Below are 21,864 nucleotides of genomic sequence, written 5' to 3' on the forward strand. Positions count from 1 at the left end.
TTTTTTTTTTTTTTTTTTTTTTTGTTAATTCATTCATATGGTTGTGATTAGGTTGAACCTGGAGAAATTGCAGTAAGGTTTGTGTCCTTATCATATATCTTTCGAGATGAAAATCGAGTCGATGAGACGGGGAAGAATAAGGGAGAGGATCCGTCGAAGCCATCTTTATACGTTTGGTTGCCTCCGGGCAGATAGTGCACGGGAGGTTGACGATTCGAATCCTCTAACAGGACCTGGCTTCTCACGAACTGTTTGTTGTAACCAACCTCATCTCCATGAGAGGAATCCGTTGAGATACTGCACGAATTACATATCCACGACAAAGTATAATGTTCTTTCTTTCTTGCCTAAGGCTCTCTTTGAGCAATTCCGAAGGGTTGCCAATGTGTACTTTCTTATGGCTGCATTGTTATCGCTCACACCGGTGGCCCCATTTTCTGCCATGAGCATGATTGCACCTTTGGTATTTGTTGTTGGGCTCAGTATGGCGAAAGAAGCTCTAGAGGACTGGCGTCGATTTGTGCAGGATATGAAGGTTAATCTCAGGAAAGTTTGTGTCCATAAAGGGGAAGGTGTTTTTGGTTATAGACCATGGCACAAGATTCGAGTAGGAGATATACTGAAAGTAGAGAAGGATCAATTCTTTCCAGCCGATCTGCTTCTCTTGTCATCATGCTATGAGGACGGTATATGTTACGTCGAAACAATGAATTTGGATGGCGAGACTAATCTCAAAGTAAAGAGATCTTTGGAAGTAACCTTACCATTGGATGATGATGCAACTTTCAAAGATTTTACTGGAAAAATTTACTGTGAAGATCCCAACCCGAATCTTTACACATTTGTAGGTAACTTTGAGTATGATCGACAGATTTATCCTCTTGATCCCAGTCAGATTCTCCTTAGAGATTCAAAATTGAGGAATACAGCTTATGCCTATGGGGTGGTGATATTTACTGGACATGATAGCAAAGTCATGCAGAATGCTACTAAATCTCCTTCGAAAAGAAGTGGAATAGAGAGAAAAATGGACAAAATTATTTACATTCTTTTTACTCTCCTTATATTGATCTCATCATTCAGCTCAATAGGTTTTGCTGTGAAAACAAAGTACGAAATGACAGATTGGTGGTATTTACGAACTACTGGCGATGATCATGATCCATTGTACAACCCTCGTAAACCGACCTTATCAGGGCTCATACATTTAATCACAGCTCTTATACTTTATGGATATTTGATACCCATCTCGTTATATGTTTCCATCGAGATAGTTAAGGTTCTGCAAGCTTCCTTCATTAACCAAGATATTAACATGTATTGTGAAGAGACTGGCAATCCAGCTCGAGCTCGAACGTCAAACTTGAATGAGGAGTTGGGTCAGGTGGACACAATCCTATCTGACAAAACAGGCACTTTGACTTGCAATCAGATGGACTTTCTGAAATGTTCCATTGCTGGCACTGCATATGGTGTTAAAGCTAGTGAGGTTGAACTTGCAGCTGCAAGGCAGATGGCATATGATCTTGAGGAGGATGGAGAATATTCTGATGTTTATGGGCAAAAGAATAGCCGACAGCCTTCTATGGCAAATAGCAGAAAAGGGTCCGAGATTGAATTGGAGACTGTCGTTACTTCGGGTGATGGCAAGGATCAGAAGTCTGCCATAAAGTATTTTAGTTTCGAGGACAGCCGCCTAACTGGTGGAAACTGGTTGAATGAGCCCAATCCTGATGTCATTCTATTATTCTTCCGAATTTTAGGAATTTGTCACACTGCGATTCCCGAGCTGAACGAGGAGACTGGTGTTTATACATACGAGGCAGAGTCCCCCGATGAAGGCGCTTTTCTTGTTGCAGCAAGAGAATTTGGTTTTGAATTTTGTAAGAGAACACAGTCAACCTTGGTTGTCCGTGAAAAATATCCTTCACCTACCCAAATAGTTGAAAGGTAAGATAGCGTTATGATTATGTGCTCACTCACGCCTATTTTTCCAATGAATATTCTGTGTCATGCATTGCTGATGTTCTCTTGGGAATTTGTACAGGGAATACAAAATTTTGAATCTTTTGGATTTCACTAGCAAGAGAAAGAGAATGTCTGTAATTATTAGGGACGAGTTCGGCCAGATAATTCTTCTCTGCAAAGGTGCTGATAGGTGAGTCTCAAACTGTATTTTTCTTTTACCTTTTCATGAACATGAAGCAATTTTCTTCATTCTGAATTCTCCGATACTCTAATCGTGCAGCATCATCTTCGATCGACTAGCAAAGAACGGAAGAATGTATGAGGAAGCTACCACAAGGCATTTGAATGAATATGGAGAAGCAGGGTTGCGAACTCTGGCACTTGCTTATAGGAAGCTTGAGGAGTCCGAATATAATGCTTGGAACAATGAGTTTCAAAAGGCTAAGACATCCATTGGAGGAGATAGAGATGCAATGCTTGAGCGAGTATCCGACCTCATGGAGAGAGAATTAACCCTTGTTGGTGCTACTGCAGTGGAGGATAAGTTGCAGAATGGGGTGAGATGAATATCGATTTATCTGTAACTACGACTAATATCTGTTAACATGCTCGAGCTAGTATTTGATTTTTGTTTTTGTTCTAGGTCCCCCAATGCATAGACAAACTTGCACAAGCTGGTCTTAAGATCTGGGTTCTGACAGGAGATAAGATGGAAACTGCCATCAACATAGGGTCAGTTTTGCTAATCGATTGATGGCATTTCTTACAGCATACATTCCATGTTAAAAAATATATCTTCTTATGTTAAGTAAAAGACATTGTTTCTGTCTGCAGATATGCATGCAGTTTACTGCGACAGGGAATGAAGCGGATCTGCATATCGTCGAACTCGGATTCCTTAGCACAGGATGGCAAAGAGGTATATGATAGTTTGAGAGAGAGCACATGAAACTGGCTACAGGAAATTGATTTCATACGAATTAGGATTCATCATCTTTTGTTACACCTCAGGCCATGAAAGCACATATTTTGAATCAAATCGCCAACGCCTCACAAATGATCAATCTGGAAAATGATCCACATGCTGCATTTGCTTTAATCATTGATGGGAAGACTCTAACCTATGCTCTCGAGGACGATATGAAGCTCCATTTCCTCGGGCTTGCTGTTGATTGTGCGTCGGTCATTTGCTGTCGAGTCTCCCCTAGACAGAAGGCTCTGGTAGGACTTGCATTCTCATTTTAGGATTAACCATCTTGTATGCTATACTGTTCATATATCATATTTAAGCTGTTTATCAAATGGAAATCTGTTTGTTTCGACTTCGACCTCTTTGGGGGGCGGTTCTACAGATAACAAGGTTAGTGAAAGAAGGTACTGGGAAAACCACTTTAGCAATTGGCGATGGTGCAAATGATGTAGGAATGATTCAAGAGGCCGATATCGGTGTCGGTATCAGTGGGGTTGAAGGTATGCAGGTACACACAAACGACTCTCCTCTCTAAACTTTGTCTACTAAATGAATATCTCTACCCCTCACTTTTAACCTCTAATTTCTTAGGCTGTGATGGCTAGTGATTTCTCTATTGCTCAATTTCGATTTCTGGAAAGGCTTCTGGTAGTCCATGGCCATTGGTGCTACAAGAGGATAGCACAAATGGTAATGTTATACTGTTCCTATTTTCTTTGTTATGTTCATAGCAAGTTTTGATTCCAAGAATTCAATGGTCGATCAACCCGTTATGAATTATCATAGTTTTGTTTCCAAGAATTCAATGGTCGATCAACCCGTTATGATTTATCATAGTTTTGTTTCCAAGAATTCATTGGTTGATCAACCCATTATGAATTATCATAGTTTTGATTCCAAGAATTCAATGGTCGATCAACCCGTTATGAATTATCGGTAGTGGACGTTCTAAAATTCACGTTGATCTAACAAGGGTAGTTTTCATTTTCAGATATGCTACTTCTTCTACAAGAATATTGCATTTGGATTAACGCTGTTCTACTTTGAAGCATATGCTGGATTTTCTGGGCAATCAATCTATGATGATTTCTACATGTTATCATTTAATGTCATACTCACCTCATTGCCTGTAATTTCCCTTGGAGTTTTTGAGCAAGATGTTTCTTCTGAGGTCTGCCTCCAGGTAAAAGACACATTTTGAATACGATCCAACAAGCTGATTCGTGTTCGATTTCACATGCTAACCGTCATCGAAACTTGCAGTTCCCTGCACTGTATCAGCAAGGACCCAGAAACTTGTTCTTCGACTGGCCTCGGATTTTCGGATGGATGGGGAACGCTCTCTACTCCTCTCTAGTTACATTCTTCCTCAACCTCATCATCTTCTACGATCAGGCATTCCGCTCAGGCGGCCAAACTGCCGATATGACTACAGTGGGAACGACCATGTTTACGTGCATCATATGGGCAGTAAATTGCCAGATTGCTCTCACAATGAGCCATTTCACCTGGATCCAACACCTTTTCGTGTGGGGTAGTATCGCGATGTGGTATTTGTTCATCTTACTCTATGGAATGGTTTTATCCTCGGGGAATGCCTATAAAATCTTTGTTGAAGCACTAAGTCCTGCCCCTGTTTACTGGATAGCCACCATTTTAGTAACAATTACCTGTAATCTCCCATATCTTGCCCACATATCCTTCCAGAGAAGCTTCCATCCGTTGGATCATCAAATTATCCAAGAAATCAAATACTACAGAAAGGATGTTGAAGATTCACACATGTGGACCAGAGAAAGATCAAAGGCAAGGCAAAAGACAAAGATAGGATTCACAGCCAGAGTAGAAGCAAAGATCAGACAGCTGAAAGGAAAGCTGCAAAAGAAACATTCTTCCCTGGGCATGCCTCCTCCAAATGCTTCTGCTATATCATGAAAAACATCTTAATCTTCTTCTTCTTCACCTAAATCTTCAAAAATTTTGGATTTTTTTCTAGAGTTTCCTCTGCCATCTGAATCTTCTTCTGTTCTTTTGAAACTTTTTTCTGTTATGACAAATGGGTCGTCACCACATCGGTGCCCCGTTCGTTATAGCGAAAAAAGAACGGCATCCGGAGCTCATGTATGTATCATAACTTAAAAAAAAAAAGAATTTGAAATGTTAAGAGCTTGTAGAATAGCTGATACCCTAAAGCAAGTTGCTGTTCCCATTCTTTCCCTTTGGTTTGTTTGTATATCCCCTTATTCATGTTATTAAGAGATTCAAAATTGACTATGTCAGCTCATTCAGCTTTGTTTCAATCACTCTGGATCATCTGATGTTTATTTTGCTTTATGTTTTCATCTGCATGAACATTCATTTATAAGACATTGGTTTTGCTGTCAAATTTGATCTGCTCAATCCTGATTTGACCATTTGATTATTAAACTATGCATAGTTTCATCAGTTTTTACAGATGAAGCAAACAAGAGAACAATAATTGCCCATGTGAAACTGTCTCTCATTTCTAGACTAAATCATTCGTTCCATCTTCTTACTCTTCCTTTGTCTCGAGACCTTTCGATTAGAATATATCAGGTTATGTATCAATCGATTTGAAAATAACACGCTCATTTCTGTCATAATAATAAGCGGGCGTAAGTAGTTAAAAGCTAGAGCTTCTACCCCTTCTATACTGAGCTTCTATCCCTTTCATTCTGATTCACGAAAGAGTTGGAAAAGCCAACCGAAAGATTTCGTTCTGTCTTTGTAGAACTAGTGCTGCAGCAGTTGCCTGCATGTAGGGCCATCCCACTCCCGTCTTGGGGCACTAAGGGGCAAGTTTTTGGTACTGACGGTAGTGTTTTTCTCCCCCATTGCTAGTAGGTGATGGGTCGCACGCCTGACACACATGTTTCGACCTTGTGTATATATATTCAGAAATGGATCAAAAAACATTGGTTTTGTTCAGAAAAAGCATCACTTTTAAACAGAACCCAGTTTTCCCTTTTCCCCATTTGCCACAAATTTTGAACAGAAAACCATTCCGATCGTAATCCATTTCTCTTTCTATTGGGATTTGTAGATATAAAGAAGGAAAAAACAGAGTAAAAAAGCATATGAAAAACTCAAACTTTCATGTTTTTTTTTTTCAGGAACTCAAGAAGATCAACTGAAGAAGACTCACATAGTTTACATATTGAGGAAATCCAAGATCCAAACAAGAAACTTACACAACAAATTGCTATAATATACATCACCTCCATCCGTACACTACTTGAGTGTATGTGTTCTTGATCCATCTGAAACTCTTTCTCAGAGACCCTTTCATCTTCCCTTCCACTGCATAAACCTTATAACCAGCGACCCTCGTTTTCCTCTGCAATTCTGGGTCCTTGAAACTCCAGCTTTTAGAAGAAGACCCAATATTGCTTTTGCCTTTCTTCATCTTTACCTCTTTGTTCGATTGATTTTGCACAGAACCTGCATAGCTGACACTGTAAGACCTCAGATCTTGCATATTTGTTGGGGCAGCCTTGTTCTCTGTGTAGCTTTCAATCTGCATTCTGCCTTCTCTGCAGGATTTGGATCTGAAATCCTCCATTACCCAAACTCCAAAGAGACTAAATTGGGAAAGGGAAGGAAAAAGGCCTTCTGGGTCTCCTTTTTATGGTGGTTTTAGATCAGGGAAAGGCCTATTTATAAGTAATATTGGGGGAAATAACAGAGTACTGGAGCAGTTCAGGATCAGGACGTATTTAATAAGTATAGGGATTGCCATTTACATTTGTCTTCTCTCAAGGGAGCTGAAAATGTTGACTCTTTGGCTTGTAGAATGGCCATAAAGTCACCTCCTTTTAAATAAAAACACTTAAATCAAGGCTTGTCATGAAAGCGAGTGGTTGCAACAACTCCTCTCAATAACAAAAGGTTTTCATTGAATATCTGTTGCGTTAGCATCGTTTAAGAACGATGTAAAGTTCAACGGCATTGTAAACATTAGATATGCTCTGAAATACTAAAACGATCCATATGAATGGATAAAGATACAAAATATTTCTTTATTTTAGCTCGTGAGTTTGATCATGGGCGGTTTTATCACGACCGTAAATGTTGGGACAGAAGAAATTGAATCATTATTTCAGATTCTTCAATTGAATTGATAGTTCTGTTTTTCTTGTATGATGAAGGGAGAGGGGCCCCTCAGCACAAGTTTTCATTAAACTCATTAATTGAAAGGCAGTGAAGTGAGATGGATGGTGCATTAGGCGTAGGGTATTGATGAATGTTCCAAGGTTGTATAGCCATCAATAAGGGTGGCCCTGAGGGGCATCATAACAGGGTTAAAGGGAATTTGCCACAATATAGTAATGAGCATTTGGAAGGACTTTCTACTAATGTTTGAGGGACGTGGAGACACAGTGTAACGGTCCAAATCCACTCACAGCAAATATTGTCTTCTTTGGACTTTCCCTTTCGGGCTTCCCCTCAACACTTTAAAATGCGTTTGCGAGGGGAAGGTTTCCATATTCTTATAAAGGATGTTTTGTTCTCCTCCCCAACCAACGTGGGACATCACAATCCACCCCTTCAAGGCTCAGCGTCCTCACTCACACTCTTTCCTTTCTTTGATCGATGTGGGACCCCCGCCAAATCCACCCCCTTTAGGGCCCAGCGTCCTTGATGGCACACCATCTCGTGTCTAACCCCCTTTGGAGCACAGCCTCCTTGCTGGCACATAGTTCGGTGTCTGGCTGTAATACCATTTGTAACGACCCAAATCCACCGCTATCCAATATTGTCCTCTTTGGACTTTCCCTCTTGAGCTTCCAAAAAGTTTCCATACCCTTATAAATTGTTGGGTTTTCCCTTTCGAGCTTCCAAAAAGTTTCCATACCCTTATAAATTGTTGGGCTTTCCCTTTCGAGCTTCCAAAAAGTTTCCATACCCTTATAAATTGTTGGGCTTTCCCACACCCTTATAAATTGTTGGGCTTTCCCTTTCGAGCTTCCAAAAAGTTTCCATACCCTTATAAATTGTGTTTTGTTCTCCACCACCGACAGTTTTTAGTTATGCTAACTAACACATATGAAGAGAGTGATGGAGGTGACTTGGGCGTAAGTAAGTGTTGCACGTTGGTATGGTACTTTCCTAACACCCTTTGATTTCACGTTGGTATGGTACTTTCCCAACACCCTTTGAAATCAGAGTATATGTAATGGAGTCCAACCTATTGCCTCCCTAGAAACTGGCCTTCCTTGGTAAGTAGGGTCGGGTTAGAACAACTTATAAGCACTTCAAAAGTTAATCCAAAGAGGTCTGGTTCTCTTTTAAGAATTTAATAGTTATATTATTTAGATGTAAATTAAACCCATATACATAGCAATTAATTTTGTTTATTAGTGAATGGATCCACCAACTATAAAACTAAGAAAATAAAACAAAAGATACCATAGGATTCCCTCAACGGAGTAATCTTAAAAACTCCTGTTCATTCACAGAGTAATATAAACGTCCATCTATCTAACAGAGATTTGAACTTTTCGAGCAGTCTGTAACTTACTATAGACTCGAGAAACAAAGATGACAAACAACCAACCCCTTAAAACGCACCCTTCTTAGATGGAGCTGAATTTGACATGAAGGCCTCTTCCAACGGAATATAATTACATAAAGAGATTCACACAAATAAATTCCTGATAAACAGATTGAGTTTTAATCAAATGCAATTTGGTAGAATTCTCAAAATCTTGCACAGAAAGCAGAGACCATAAATCATTAACAAAATGTCAGTCTGATAATACTAATATACGAAAACAGAGTGAAGAGACAGTAGAAAAATGTTCAAGTGGGGGCGAGGGGTGAGGGGTGAGGGGTGGGGGGTGAGGGGTGGGGCGGGAGGCTAAATAGTGTCCTTCAGAGATGAGAAAAATCACATCCCTATGAACAAAAACAAAACAGAACACAAAGAAAAGCTACACAAAAACCTCATCATAGGAGATCAGCAACATTGGCTGGCAGCTCCTCAACGACCACATTATAGAACTTCTGAATATCAAAAAGCATTCTCTCATCATCGCTTGTAACAAAATTAATGGCCACACCTTTTCTTCCGAAACGCCCACTTCGACCAATTCGATGAAGGTAATTCTCTGGTTGGGTTGGCAAATCATAATTTATAACAAGGGAGACTTGCTGAACATCAATACCTCGAGCTAACAAGTCAGTTGTGATAAGAACACGAGACGAGCCAGACCGAAATTCACGCATGATTATATCCCGAGTGTTCTGGTCCATGTCACCGTGGGTGGCCGATACGGTATGGTCTCGGCTTCTCATCTTGTCTGTAAGCCAATCGACCTTGCGACGTGTGTTAACAAAGATGACACTTTGAGTGATAGCCAGAGTCTCGTAGAGATCACATAACGTTTCAAGTTTCCAATCTTCCTTGTCAACATTTACGTAAAATTGTTTGATACCCTCCAAAGTAAGCTCATCACGTTTTACCAAGATTCTGACAGGCTTGTTCATGAATTTCCTAGTGATCTCCAAAGCTTCGGGTGGCATTGTGGCTGAGAAAACCCCAACTTGAATTTTTGATGGCAACAGCTGGAAAATGTCATAAATCTACCACCACAAAAAGCAGTAACATAGAAAGCCATTAGAAATCTTCATTCTATGACAAACGAAGAGAAAAAAGAAAAAATACAAATACAAAGCAAGGCTCCCATAAGACAAAAGGAACAAATTCAGCACTGATGAACCTAATAATAATACAATATTTATGTTAAATTCCTCCCTACAAAACACAATCATCATGAAAATGCTGGTTCAACAAGATACCTGATCTTTGAAACCTCGAGAAAGCATTTCATCAGCTTCATCCAATACAAACATCTTAATAGAATCCGGACGAAGAGATTGCCTCCTTAACATGTCAAACACACGACCAGGTGTTCCAACTACAACATGAACACCAGCTTGAAGAATGCGTTGATCCTCACGGACACTTGTCCCTCCCACACAAGCATGTACCTTAACACCGAGATAATCTCCAAGAGCTCTCATAACCTTCTCAATTTGTTGAGCAAGCTCCCTAGTCGGAGCCAAAACCAAAGCCTGGCACTGGACTAGACCATAATCAAGTTGCTGCAATATTCCAGAGCAAAAGGTTGCAGTCTTCCCAGTTCCAGACTGAGCCTGCTGAATCACATCAAGGCCTTTGCAGAAGGGAACAATACCTCTTTGCTGAATTGCAGATGGCTTCTCGAAACCTTAAAGAAGGGAGGAAACCCTTGGAATTAGATAAAGAATTACACAGAATATTTGAGACAAAACGAGCAAAAATCAAAAGAAATAAAAATGAAGCAAATAAGTATATACCATAGGCATAAATGCCTCTAAGGAGGTTTTCTTGCAGCCCCATCGAATCAAAACTTTCATAAACTTCATCATATGAGGTAAAAAATTCCTGGCCTTCTGCCGAAAGACTGCAAGGAGGAGCAAGAAAGTAATACTGAATTAGTGCATAGACATGGAAGCAAAAAGAAATCGCAAAGGATAATAATGAAAAAAGGAAATAAGAGAATCACTTACATCTCATTCATTTTAGTATCATATTGACGAGAATCAAATTGGGATCCTTCTGGAGCCAAACCTGCCATGGCTGTAAGTGGAGAATGGTGCAAAATATAAGAGATCACTACAGAAAGGGAACACTAAGACGAACAAACAAATCAAAAAACCCGAAATTACGCGGCCATGGAAATAATAAATTCATAATCATTTTATCAACCCGACCAACGGATAAACAGAACATTACGAATTCGTCAGAAAGGAAATCTGTAACAGAAAAGCCAAACTTGCAATCCTTATAAAGAGGATAACAAGCATTAAAATTCTGTCTCAATGTAGGAAAAGGAGTCGGGGCTATCTGATATTTTTTCTCAAAAAAGAAAAGAAAACCAGACACCGCTTTAACCTTTTCCAAAGCAGATGCTGTTAAAATAATCATAAAAAAAAAGCCCCAAAACAAAGTATAAACAAGAATTCCTGTATGAATTACATTGCGTTCCATACGAAAAAACAAAGAATAGGCCTAGTCTAAATAAGTAGAAACAGATTCATGTGGATTAAAGGAACAATTACAACCCACAAACGAAAAAAGAAACAAAGAGAATAAGGAACTCGACCTACAACCACAAGTCCAGACTAGCGTCAAATCCCGACATAACAAAACAAGAAGGAAAGAAAACCTAAAGAAAAAGATAATCGAAGAGGCACACATACATACAACCATATTCGTCCACTGAAATTAGTGGAAAAGGAAGCAAAATCAAAAGAGAAAGGAGTGAATCAGACCTGCGGATCGACAAGAACAGAGAGGAAGTTGAAGCAGAAGGAGATTGAAGAAAGGGCGCTAGGGTTTGCCAAACTCCTCGGATCTGATCCGTGGAGTTGGAGGCGAGTGTTGGGCAAAGCGCAGCGAAAGAGGGAAACAAAATGGGAGGGTGTTAGGTTTTTGTAGTAACCCTTAGACTGAGAATAATTAACCAAATTTCCGGAACTGCCCTTCCCTTGTCCTTTGTTTATTTTTATTTTTTTTAATTCTTTTAATATTATTAATTACATATATTTTTAAATGTATAAATGGGTGAATTTGTTTTCTAAAAAATGGTGAATTTATTTGAAAATATTTAAAGTTAATTGTTTTATTTTTATTATTATTATTATTTTATCATTATTACGTTGTGGTAAGATTTCACTACATTTTTTCTTAATTATTTAATATTAATTTAAAACAACTTGAGCCCAAGAAAAGTTGTTAATAATTATTGTAAATAAAATTCATATCAATCAAATTTTTTTTACGTTCTAATATAAAAATTGAGATGTAACTTGTTGAATTCTAGAAATATATTTTTTATAATTATTAAAAGATTAGATAAATTATTTTTTTTTTTTTTAATTTTAGATGAGATAATTATATTTTTAAACAAGTTTCTTGTTCCTATAAAAAAAAATGTTATTAGTTTTAGATGGTTAGACAAAATCTATGAAACTTACTTTACAATAATCCAATTAGAATATGAGAATAGTAAAAATGAATTAATTGATAATTTTGGTAAATATTTAAACCCCAATTAGAATATTGGAGCAGTAATAATGAATTTTAGAGCCGTTTTTGTTAACATACTTGTGTGGTTGCTTGACACCATCAATTAGTATCACCACCTGAGAGCGGCTATAACATCGGCTATAACATCAATAATGAAATATGATCGTGCGACAACCAAGTGGTAGGCACTTCCTGATACAAAAATATCACCGTTTTTTTCTTTAAACCATCTTCTAAATGCTGCAGTCTTCTAAGATTGATTTGAAGAGCAGAAGAATCAATGGAAAGGAAATGCTTTTAAGATTGATTTTATTGAAGCTTTATGAAGAGACGAGAAGTCATTACCTATCATCAGGTTGAAACATAGCTTCACTCAAGACTGAGGTTGAGCCCAATCGAGCAGACCTGATGATCCGCAAGAGGCTCCTCGGGAAGCTGCTGCGCGACCTCTGGCGCAACTATCTTAGTCACGGGATCGGCCCCACCTAAGGCGTGTGCACAGGAGGGCGTAGGCGAAACAAAATTCAAATGGACTGAGTCGCCTTCCTTCATGTCGTAGCCTTAGCTTACCGACAGGTCTTGTCTTGCATTAGATACTGTCTTAGGAGAGGAATGTTCTAGCTTACTCTGATAAATTTTGCAGGTTGATGAAGCCAAGCAGCTGATGCAAAAGCCAAAGAATGTGCCAAAAATATGGGAGGACCTGTCAGTTGTTTTAATGCCTGTGTAACTGAAGCTCTAATAGTTATGGTTAGAAGGTTGCTAAAAAATGAAAGCAGTTCAACATGATGAAAATATAGAGATGCAAAACTATAAAAAGCAATGCACCTGCTGCTTTAGCATGTGGCGCTCCATTGGCTGAAAGCATTCGAAGGACGTTGAGGATCTAGAACCGATGTAGATCGAGGCTCCCAGATTTGTTCCATTGTCCCAAGTAACAACCTTCTCTCAAATAACAATCAAGGGTAGTGCATAGAGAAATTTAGAGCATATCTATCCTATTTTTCAATTTTCTCAGTTCAATCATCGTGCAGTATCAATTCGGAACGGCCATTTATCAAGATAGCAAGACACGGTAAAGATAACAACTCATTTGCAACTGACCAACTTCAGTGCTTAAAAAGTATTTTCAAGCACTAAGAAAGTTATTCCGAACAAGCCCTAAATAGATACAATTTCATTTTGTGAGATCCCACGTCGGTTGAAGAAGGGAACAGTTCCTTATAAGGGTGTGAAAACCTCTCCCTAGTAGACACATTTTAAAACTGTGATGCTAACGGCAATACATAACAAGCCAAAGCGAACAATATCTGCTAACGGTGGGCTTGAGCTGTTACACATTTATAACTAACATGCTTCAGATCAACCTTCCTCGTTTTTTCTCTCCCATATAGAAAATCAACATTAAGCCTAACTTCTCCGAAAGCGAACCAAATTCCCTTTTAAGATCTCGTAGTAAGAACACCTATCGCCCACTTCAACTACAATGATCAAACAATTGCTAAGAACAAGAAGGTACAAAAAAATTCTACGGCAGGATTGGAATTCTTAAATCAAGGATGGTCAGCAAGGTAACATTATGACCCCAGATAGTCTCATACATCAACATCAATAGAGCATGAACAGACAAGAAATAAAAGTTGAATTCATTCTTCAAACCATGAATAAGACTATCCAATATCCTAAGCTCAAAAGGGTCATTCTAATTTTCTACAAACTTTACCATGATTGACAAGCATCGAGCACGGAATCACAGAACTTTCTAACTCCCTCCAGCCATGAAAGCATCAAACATGGATCTGTCTTCTGTACTCAAACTAGAAAATTATGTATTGGTTAAGCAGCAAAACAATAAGCTACTACTAATTGAAACCGATCAAACCTCAAATAATTTCATTACTTACATCCAAATTATCAAACGACATGGAAAGAATGAATCATTCCCATACCACAAGTATAAAGTCTTGAGGATTATTCATTATCAGAGAACTCGACGAATTACATCACTAAATGAAGCTAATGAAGAAGCACGAGTTAACCTCGTATAGAAAATATGAAGTGAATATTAGTCAATTCAATCCCCAGCATTGTCATCACAGATTCCCATATAAAACTATTGCATTCTAACACGAAGTTTATCGATCAAAATTGCAATATAAAATTCCTTTTCCCCCATCATATCGGCACGTACCGCTTCAACATCTGCTTACCCGTCACCGCCATACCAACCACGACGCCGCCAATAGCGCCGGCCACTGCCGCCGATCTCACCCCTCTTGCTGCACGATAAAGCGCACCGGTGCCAAGTCCCGCAGCAACACAGTTCCACACATCGTCCGTATCCCTCACAGCTTCAAACCCGCTCTCCAAACCAGCATATAGCAGCCCAATCACGCCCAGACGATTCCCCCAGAGACGCCCTGAATGACCAGACGAGTTCAAGATCCGATTGATCCGTAGTTTCATCGTATCACCTGATTCAAAAGACTTGACGCCGGAGACGAAGCCCGTAGACGCGCCGCCGACTGCACCAGCGAGGTAACCGCAACCCGTGTAGAAGGTGAGGTTCTCGCCCCAAGATCGACGCTGGCGGCGAGCTTCTTCATCGAAAAGAAACTCCGGGGAGGTTGGAAGCTGGAAATTTCGATAAGGAACCTGGAGATCCTTGTAGGGATTGTAAAGACGCGGTTGGGATGAGCTATGATCGAACCCTGAATCAGTATCGCGATTGGAAGAATGGTCCGCCATAGTTGAGATTTGAGTTCTAAGCTTAGGGTTGCGCTCAATTCTCTCCAACAGAGAGAGAGGGAGAGAGATTTTTATTAAGAACCGCGATTCTCAAAATAATCATACCGGTTCGGGTCAGGGGGAGCCGGGTAAACCGGAGCACCCGGTTCATTGTCTCTAGTATCTCGGGTTGACCGAATTAAACCAACGTATAGGGCGGTTCCACTCAGCCGAACCCTAAACCGGTAAGCTACAAAGGCGGTTTGTAAGATGCAGCAGATTAATTTCGCCTCCCGTGCTGATCACGTGATGTTTTTATTTATTTAAAGATTAATTCATATAAATACTTTCTTTTTTCAATGAACTTTAATTGAAAAAATAATTTTGACTCAAAATAAATTATGAAAATTGATATGGAAAAAAAATTAAAAATATACTAAAATTTTAAAGTTATATTCAAAATTAAGGTCGTTGAAATCATTAAAATATCGTTAAAATCATTTATATAATTACTGTTTTCACATTAGTTGACAAGTCCATTTAGTAAGAATGATATTGTAAATGATATGGATGAATTTAGTTCGATTCTATGTGAAAATCATTTCATAATTTTTAAACTTGTGTACGACTTCTTTATATACACAAACTAACACGAATCTTCGAGAGAAAAGTTAGGTGTGAGGAGTGACCGTTTTTATTAGTATAAACATTTTTTTTCATCTATTTCGATCGAAACTTGATATTATTTAGATAACTTTGAGTTGATTTTCAATGGATTAAGATAGTTACGAATAACTAAGATGTATACATTGATTTTTTCTAATTTGTTGTTTCCTTCCGCCATATGATCTTACCCCATCCCGTAAGAAATTTCGTGGCAATGAAGAATTAAAATGAAAGGCAGAATGAAAACGAGGAAGCCGTCTCAGTCTCCACCTACGAATATCCCTAATGGTACCCTCTCCTTCATTTTTCCACCTACGAACATCCCTTATGGTACCCTCTCCTTCATTTTTCCACCGACGAACATCTCTAATGGTACACTCTCCTTCATTTTTCTACCTACGAACATCTCTAATGATACCCTCTCCTTCGTATATATTATCACAATAGTTTTAAAGCCGTATAGACAAAATGAAAGCCTAACTAGGGAGACCAAAGAAAGTAACAAATAAGCCTGAAAAATGTTTGAGCAGTGAATCAGAAAGCTCATAGAATATAAGCCAAGAATGATGAAATGATACAACTTACAAGTGGGTTGTGGAGAAGGAAATGGTGAGGAAACAAGCCACATTTGCAGGCGTTTATAAATGTGAAGTGCTAAACGAATACGAAAGAACAAACAAATTAGATACAATGATTTCTCTTTATGAAAATGGTAAGTTCTTTTAGCAGAAGCACAACTTACAAATGACCAACAGCATTGGGAGCTTTGCTGCTTCTTTGTCTGTTCATCAACTCGTTTTCCACTCAGTGGGATAGCTGAGACTTTTGCATCACTGTTCTTCGAGGTCTATTCTTTCTTTATCCGCAGAGAAATGGTATTCAAACCAATACCCTTTTGGCTCCAAGATCTCCTTTTGGCTCCAAGATCTCGTATCGACTTTCGCTGCCATCTTGTTCTCACATCGTTCTATATCGAGTTTCCATTGGCAGGTTGGGATTGTTTCTCGTTCTTTCCTGTTCATACATGATAGCAAGATATAAATACAAAGGTTTCCAGTGTATATAAAAGATCAAAGCCTGGTAACAATAAAAATTGCAGCAACTTTTTTGTTCAACCTTTTTTCACACAAGTTTCAGGATGAATTTTGGAAACTCTACACATGAACAAAGAAACTGCAGTCAACTAACCTCATGTCCCGATCTCCTTAATTTTGGAGCTGAGTTAGAGTTAGAGGCCGGTCGATCACGTGATTCGCAGACATCTGGGAGTTTTCCCTTTGGTGGCATTTTGCTCAATCCTAGATTTTTTAACCGGACCAGTTCGGGCAATAGAACTGTATGGAGATCAGGCCTGTCTCTTTTCCTTAGCTCACAGCACTGCAGGGCTAATTGAGCGAGTCCAAGAGTATCTTCAATAGGCCAATCTGTAACTGTAGGATCAAGTACCTGTGGAAATGTGCCGTGTTCAATGGCCTCCTCGACCTGATATGAAAGACCCATCGGTGACCTTGCAGTGATGAGCTGGAGTAGCAGAACACCAAATGAGTAAATATCTGACTTCACACCCAACATTCCTGTTTGTTGATATTCTGGATCAATGTAACAAAATGTTCCAGCTGCAGCAGTCATGTGATATTGAGTGACGCTATCGGCAACCGATGGTGGAACTAGCCTGGCCAAACCCACATCCCCTATTTTGCCCACGTAGTTGTGATCTAAGAGAATGTTGGCTGGCTTGAGATCGCGATGCACCACAGGTTCTGGCTTCATTTGGTGAAGGAAGAGTAAGGCAGTGGCAATGTCAGCAGCTATCCTGAAACGGGTACTCCAAGGGATTGGAGGAGTGTTATCTTTTCGGAAAAGACGGTCTTCTAAGCTCCCGTTTTCCATATATTCGTAAACGAGGCAACCGTTTTCTGGACAGGCACCTAAGAGGAGAACCATGTGTGGATGCCTCATGCGGCTTAGAACCTCAATCTGCAAACGATGAACACAGAATCTTCAGGAGCTTGTTAAATGCATGAATTGAATGAAAATTTACGTGTTATCATTCGTTATAAATATGTTTCTTGTTGTAACAGCTTGAGACAATGAAGTTGCAGTGAACTAAACGATCTACTATTACAGAAAACGTACGCGTATAGATGGCAATTCCACGAAAATATTTCCACTTCCAGCCTAGATAAACAAAGATAAAACAAATTTACCTCTTGCTGGAATTGTTTCTGCCCATGAGATCTATCTGGTCTCAAGATCTTAATGGCAACAGAAGTATGATCGAGTATGGCTTGGTAAACAGGTCCATATCCCCCTTCACCAATCTTATTAGCCTCATTAAAATGATCTGTTGCAGCTTCGATCTCGTCAATTCTGTATCGTTTATAGCAGACATTACTGCGTTCCAATAAATCAATTGCTTTCTTCATCTCCTCTGCCTCAATCCTAGCTTTATTTTCAACAATAGCTCGTTTTTTCTGGGTCTCCAATTCTGCCAACTTCTGTGCCATTACAGCTGCTTCTGTCGCAGCCTTGTTCTTCTGCTTCTCAAACTCGGCCAACGTTGTTATAGCCTCTTCTGAAGATTTACCACGCTCAATTTTTTGGTCTTCTACCATTTCCATCTTCAATTGTTGCATTTCTTTTGCCTGACATCAGTCATCAAACATAGTATTTCCATTTCAGGATCAACAGGGTACGAACAACGTACGATCTAGAAATTCTGAGCTTAAGAATATCATCTGACATAGAAACTGTGATCATCAGTTCTTACCTTTTGTTTTGCTATTATAGCTTCATTGGAAGCTAATTCATACATTTCCATCGTTTGTTTGAGTTCCAACCTCAACTTTCTCATCTCAGCTTCTATGAAAGACTGTAAATGCCGATAAGCTAATTTATTATGTATCCATGTCTATAACTACATAACTTAAAAGATATAAAATATTGTCGCCCAAATGTAAATTCATATACAAATGATGTTGGAAATGTAATCTTTGATTGACCGAAATCAAATAGCTCTTTAGCTGGACAAGAAAATGATAATTTTTTACTTACTGGGGTGTTAGAGGACACAAAGCTCCTCGAATTAGTCTCTGAGGAGGTGAAAGATTCTAAGTTCTCAAAGGATGTTTCAAATGATTTGAAAGGCCCCGAATGGTCACTGATGCCTGACATTGAATCATAACTGGTGCCAGAACTATCCCAACAATCGAAACAAACCGTTGTTAGTCATTTGCCACAACCATCACCTCTAAAAGGCAGTTGTAGGCAAGCAACCAAAGCTTCTGACCGAGAATAAAGGGAAGAAAACATTAAAAGCCTGTATGCTTATCCTATGAGTCTACGCAAACAAAGATCACTGATTGAACAACGTAAAAGGAAAATTGGGCTTTTGTCCAGGAACACCAGTGAAAAAGAACAAGACAGAAATCAAACATTTCAGAAATTTTCATGAGATCTTTGCCTTGGATTACATTTCACAAGTACGCAATTCCAGAAGGCCACTACTACATTGACATCCCAATCAGCTAATGATAAGAATTCTATCTATACAGGAAATTAGTGAAGACGCAAAAAAGAGAAGTTTACCATAATAAACTTGTCACGTATGAGAAAGATGAATGTTGTGGATAGTTGTATCTACCCAACAATGTAAATATTGAATTTTTTACCTGCTTTTATCTTCAGAGAGTCCTGAGATATTAGAGTATGATGATTTTTGTATTTTTGATAGAGACCTGCTCAAATGTGGAGCCCTAGGTGGTGTTTCTGTACCATCAGTTTGTGACTTCGGTTTCTTTTTCAGTCTCTTAGTATGAACTTTTCCTCTACCTATGACATATACAGAGCACGATTCTGGAGTTGATTTGAGTAAGCACGTTGGGACATCGGGATGCTTGAACTTCCTGCATCAACGCAAATGCTTATAGCTTAGACTAATTTCTTCAATAAAATGTACAAATCTTCCTACCACAGAGGCAAAGAGAGAAAGACAGACCTCAAAATAACATTCCGGCTGGAAGCACCCACAACAATATTGCTAATGGAGTGTTTACTGACATAGTCAATAAGTGCACTAGGAACATCAATGTCGTGTATGATTATCTCCTTTGCAACTATCTGAAACATGCGAAAGTACAATATTTCCTTTAAACAAGTTGATTTAAGATGCATTTTATGGATGAATAACAGGGGAAAAACCTAATTAAGTAAAAAGGTTTCTCAGAATCAACTCAATGTGGCATATGCCATAGTCATGGTTCCTCGTTTGAAATATGTAAACCTAATCTCATGAATGATATTATGGGAGTGTTTGCTGACATTTTGATCAAATGCATAAACGATTCATTATCCCATCAAAACAGATCATCCTGAAAGAAACCCCGATTTCAAAGAACGAGAAGTATCCGATTATTTGTATATGACAAGGAATTGGTAAAATGTTTACTCCTTTTCGTGCACAGAATCCGCGGAAGGGGAGGAAGAACTGATGCAACTCAGCTTCAGTCGGTGGACGATACTCCTTAGGAACCGTATCCGCATCCTCTGCATACAAAGGCCAAATCACAAGAAACCATTGATTCATCTCCAAACGTCATAGCGTACGACAGGGCATTTCAATTAAGGAAATGGAACTACTAAAATTGACGACGGCCAAACGGCATCAACAACTTGGGAGACCTACGGGGATGCATGCTCTGGCTACGAACATGGATGAGGATGCAATCGCCGGAGTTCTTCCTGTTGAACAGGTTTTCTACAGCCCATTTAACCGCATATTGACTGTTCTTGTCCCTGCTAATGGCGATCACCGTGTGGGAAGTGGTAAAGGAATCGTTAACTTCTTCTTCAGCCGTGGGAGCTGCCATAGCTCCAAACTCCACCACCACTGTTGACGCTGCCGGACAGAGATGACAGAATACGGTAACGAGAAATGAAAACGAGGTGAGGGGCAGAAAGGGAGTGGGGAGTGGGTTTGATTGCGATTGTTTTACTAAATTTGGGGACCAAAAACAAGAACGCCAACACCATCTTCTTCGCCAAGAATCTCAAATCCAATCTGTGGTTGCTAAATTAGGGTTTGTGAAGAAGATTATCGTTTGACCTCTCTGTATTGTCGAATTCTAAACTGGTAACAGCGCGTTGCTTTGAAGCAGAAGAAACCATACTCGCTGGCTAAATTTAAATACCGATTTTTAAAAAAACAACGGTCATATCTTTAATTTTTGCAAAAATATTTAAATGCCAAAAATAAATATTTTATTACGATTATTATTATTATTAAAATGGAATTAAATCTTGAGTGTAAAAAGATTTTGAAAATTGATTCAAATCCAATACAATTTAGTCCTAATGTTAAGGTGATCAATTTTTTTTTAAAATAATTTAAAAAATACACAATTAAAATTTAAAAAGTATAGGATAATTTCAATTTTGTGACAGCAAGAAAAAATATCAAATAAATGGTTTTAAAAACTCTGAATGAGATGTTGTCAAATACCTTGTATTTGAAAATTTTGAGCTATCAATTATAAAAATGATTCATTTGATTTTCAACACTGAATTAAGATGGATCAATGTGAGACGGTTGGAGAAGGAAACGAAACATTTCTTGTAAGGGTATAGAAATCTCTCCCTAACAAATGTACTTTAAAAAAGTGAGGCGTTGAACAACGATACCTTACAAGCCAAAGTAGACAATATCTGCTAGCAATGAGTTTAGGCTGTTATAAATGATATCAGAGCTAGACACCAGGCGGTGTACCAGCGAGGAAGTTGGGCCCCCCAAGGAGGGTTCATCGATTGTAGAGGGTGTGGAAACTGTGAGCCTAATGATGATACGTAATGGACAAAAACGAATAATATTTACTAAGTTTGAAATCCACCAATAGATTTAAAACATCAACTTGGCATTGGTTACAATGAGTTCATTTTGTTAACTTGTGAGGATATTGTATTTGTTGTCGATCTCAGATCAATTGACAACGATGAAAATGTTGTTAGACAACTTGAAATTATAGAGAACGGTCATACTATATCTATAGCTTAGTAAGTTGAATATCAATATACATTTAATCGCCTAATTTCCTATACATCGTCGACCAAGAAAATCATTTTAAAAAACAAAAATTGGATTACATAATTCGGTTTTCTGGCTACCACTTTGTTCTAGATCTTGCATATAACCCAACACACGTACATAATACTTGTGTTAGGGACTATTGGAGATGATTGAACACTTATTTGTACCGTAAAATGAGCATCGCTCAGCAAGGTCGGAGATTTTCATCGCATTAACACCCTAACTCATTATAGGTAAATTCAAAACAAAATAGTTGATGTGTCATAAGAAATGAAAAATATTTTTAAAAAAACACTAATTTCCAAATAAGCTCGAGTTACTTGATGATAATTCGAGCATAGTTCAATAGATAAG

At 38.7% G+C, this 21,864-nt stretch overlaps 5 protein-coding genes and 1 non-coding gene across 9 annotated transcripts in view; 1 reads left to right on the forward strand and 5 right to left on the reverse strand.

The window, feature by feature from the left end:
• The window catches only part of LOC111456242 (probable phospholipid-transporting ATPase 4), a 6,788-nt gene extending 1,547 nt beyond the window's left edge, over window positions 1-5,241 (forward strand). Inside the window, exons 2-11 of the mRNA XM_023098056.1 lie at window positions 52-1,950; window positions 2,048-2,158; window positions 2,249-2,525; window positions 2,612-2,700; window positions 2,803-2,887; window positions 2,980-3,189; window positions 3,321-3,446; window positions 3,530-3,628; window positions 3,930-4,121; window positions 4,202-5,241. Coding sequence (XP_022953824.1) covers window positions 107-1,950; window positions 2,048-2,158; window positions 2,249-2,525; window positions 2,612-2,700; window positions 2,803-2,887; window positions 2,980-3,189; window positions 3,321-3,446; window positions 3,530-3,628; window positions 3,930-4,121; window positions 4,202-4,873 — 3,705 coding nt within the window. The 5' untranslated portion in view covers window positions 52-106 and the 3' untranslated portion in view covers window positions 4,874-5,241. The remainder of the gene's footprint in view (window positions 1-51; window positions 1,951-2,047; window positions 2,159-2,248; window positions 2,526-2,611; window positions 2,701-2,802; window positions 2,888-2,979; window positions 3,190-3,320; window positions 3,447-3,529; window positions 3,629-3,929; window positions 4,122-4,201) is intronic.
• A 776-nt stretch (window positions 5,242-6,017) lies between these two features.
• LOC111456246 lies at window positions 6,018-6,687 on the reverse strand. The gene has a single exon (XM_023098063.1). It carries the CDS (start codon window positions 6,519-6,521, stop codon window positions 6,174-6,176), a length of 348 nt encoding a protein of 115 aa, XP_022953831.1. The 5' UTR covers window positions 6,522-6,687; the 3' UTR covers window positions 6,018-6,173.
• A 1,980-nt stretch (window positions 6,688-8,667) lies between these two features.
• LOC111456244 (eukaryotic initiation factor 4A-11-like) lies at window positions 8,668-11,420 on the reverse strand. Its single transcript, XM_023098060.1, has 5 exons — window positions 11,279-11,420; window positions 10,514-10,583; window positions 10,301-10,407; window positions 9,761-10,191; window positions 8,668-9,544 (listed from the first exon to the last, which is right to left on the reverse strand). Exons 2-5 carry the CDS (start codon window positions 10,579-10,581, stop codon window positions 8,909-8,911), a joined length of 1,242 nt encoding a protein of 413 aa, XP_022953828.1. The 5' UTR covers window positions 10,582-10,583; window positions 11,279-11,420; the 3' UTR covers window positions 8,668-8,908.
• LOC111456657 lies at window positions 10,758-10,842 on the reverse strand. The gene has a single exon (XR_002712804.1). It is a non-coding gene; the product is annotated as a small nucleolar RNA snoR98 (small nucleolar RNA).
• Window positions 11,421-12,231: 811 nt separating the features above from the next.
• Window positions 12,232-14,857, reverse strand: LOC111456245 (mitochondrial import inner membrane translocase subunit TIM23-2-like). 2 transcript variants are annotated; one of them, XM_023098061.1, is made up of 2 exons: window positions 12,864-14,857; window positions 12,232-12,765 (listed from the first exon to the last, which is right to left on the reverse strand). In XM_023098061.1, the coding sequence occupies exon 1, from the start codon at window positions 14,781-14,783 to the stop codon at window positions 14,211-14,213; it is 573 nt and encodes a 190-aa protein (XP_022953829.1). In that variant the 5' UTR covers window positions 14,784-14,857; the 3' UTR covers window positions 12,232-12,765; window positions 12,864-14,210. The 2 variants fall into 2 exon arrangements, with proteins under 2 accessions (XP_022953829.1, XP_022953830.1); XM_023098062.1 differs by having other exon boundaries at window positions 12,232-12,773.
• Window positions 14,858-15,964: 1,107 nt separating this feature from the next.
• On the reverse strand, window positions 15,965-20,520 carry LOC111456243 (U-box domain-containing protein 52-like). Of its 3 annotated transcripts, XR_002712728.1 has the most exons (10): window positions 20,113-20,520; window positions 19,876-19,973; window positions 19,426-19,547; window positions 19,100-19,333; window positions 18,483-18,624; window positions 18,199-18,300; window positions 17,636-18,073; window positions 16,617-17,405; window positions 16,171-16,442; window positions 15,966-16,082 (listed from the first exon to the last, which is right to left on the reverse strand). XR_002712728.1 is itself a non-coding variant. In XM_023098058.1 (9 exons), exons 1-9 carry the CDS (start codon window positions 20,294-20,296, stop codon window positions 16,386-16,388), a joined length of 2,166 nt encoding a protein of 721 aa, XP_022953826.1. In that variant the 5' UTR covers window positions 20,297-20,520; the 3' UTR covers window positions 15,965-16,385. The 3 variants fall into 3 exon arrangements, 2 of the variants coding, with proteins under 2 accessions (XP_022953826.1, XP_022953827.1); XM_023098058.1 differs by having other exon boundaries at window positions 15,965-16,442; XM_023098059.1 differs by having other exon boundaries at window positions 15,965-16,442; window positions 20,109-20,231.
• Between the last annotated feature and the right edge of the window lie 1,344 nt (window positions 20,521-21,864).

The sequence above is a fragment of the Cucurbita moschata genome, unplaced genomic scaffold (assembly GCF_002738365.1).
Source record: "Cucurbita moschata cultivar Rifu unplaced genomic scaffold, Cmos_1.0 Cmo_Scf00018, whole genome shotgun sequence".
Lineage (NCBI taxonomy): Eukaryota > Viridiplantae > Streptophyta > Magnoliopsida > Cucurbitales > Cucurbitaceae > Cucurbita > Cucurbita moschata.

What these genes read in the sequence shown, in the direction of transcription:
- LOC111456246 (XM_023098063.1), bottom strand. Translation starts at nt 6,521, where the DNA reads ATGGAGGATTTCAGATCCAAATCCTGCAGAGAAGGCAGAATGCAGATT.
- LOC111456244 (XM_023098060.1), bottom strand. Translation starts at nt 10,581, where the DNA reads ATGGCAGGTTTGGCTCCAGAAGGATCCCAATTTGATTCTCGTCAATAT. An exon ending in GATACTAAAATGAATGAGAT is followed by an intron (nt 10,408 to 10,513) that starts GTAAGTGATTCT and finishes TCCTCCTTGCAG; the next exon opens with TCTTTCGGCAGAAGGCCAGG. An exon ending in TAGAGGCATTTATGCCTATG is followed by an intron (nt 10,192 to 10,300) that starts GTATATACTTAT and finishes CCCTTCTTTAAG; the next exon opens with GTTTCGAGAAGCCATCTGCA.
- LOC111456245 (XM_023098061.1), bottom strand. Translation starts at nt 14,783, where the DNA reads ATGGCGGACCATTCTTCCAATCGCGATACTGATTCAGGGTTCGATCAT.
- LOC111456243 (XM_023098058.1), bottom strand. Translation starts at nt 20,296, where the DNA reads ATGGCAGCTCCCACGGCTGAAGAAGAAGTTAACGATTCCTTTACCACT. An exon ending in TAGCCAGAGCATGCATCCCC is followed by an intron (nt 19,974 to 20,112) that starts GTAGGTCTCCCA and finishes CTTTGTATGCAG; the next exon opens with AGGATGCGGATACGGTTCCT. An exon ending in CTATAATAGCAAAACAAAAG is followed by an intron (nt 18,074 to 18,198) that starts GTAAGAACTGAT and finishes GACTGATGTCAG; the next exon opens with GCAAAAGAAATGCAACAATT.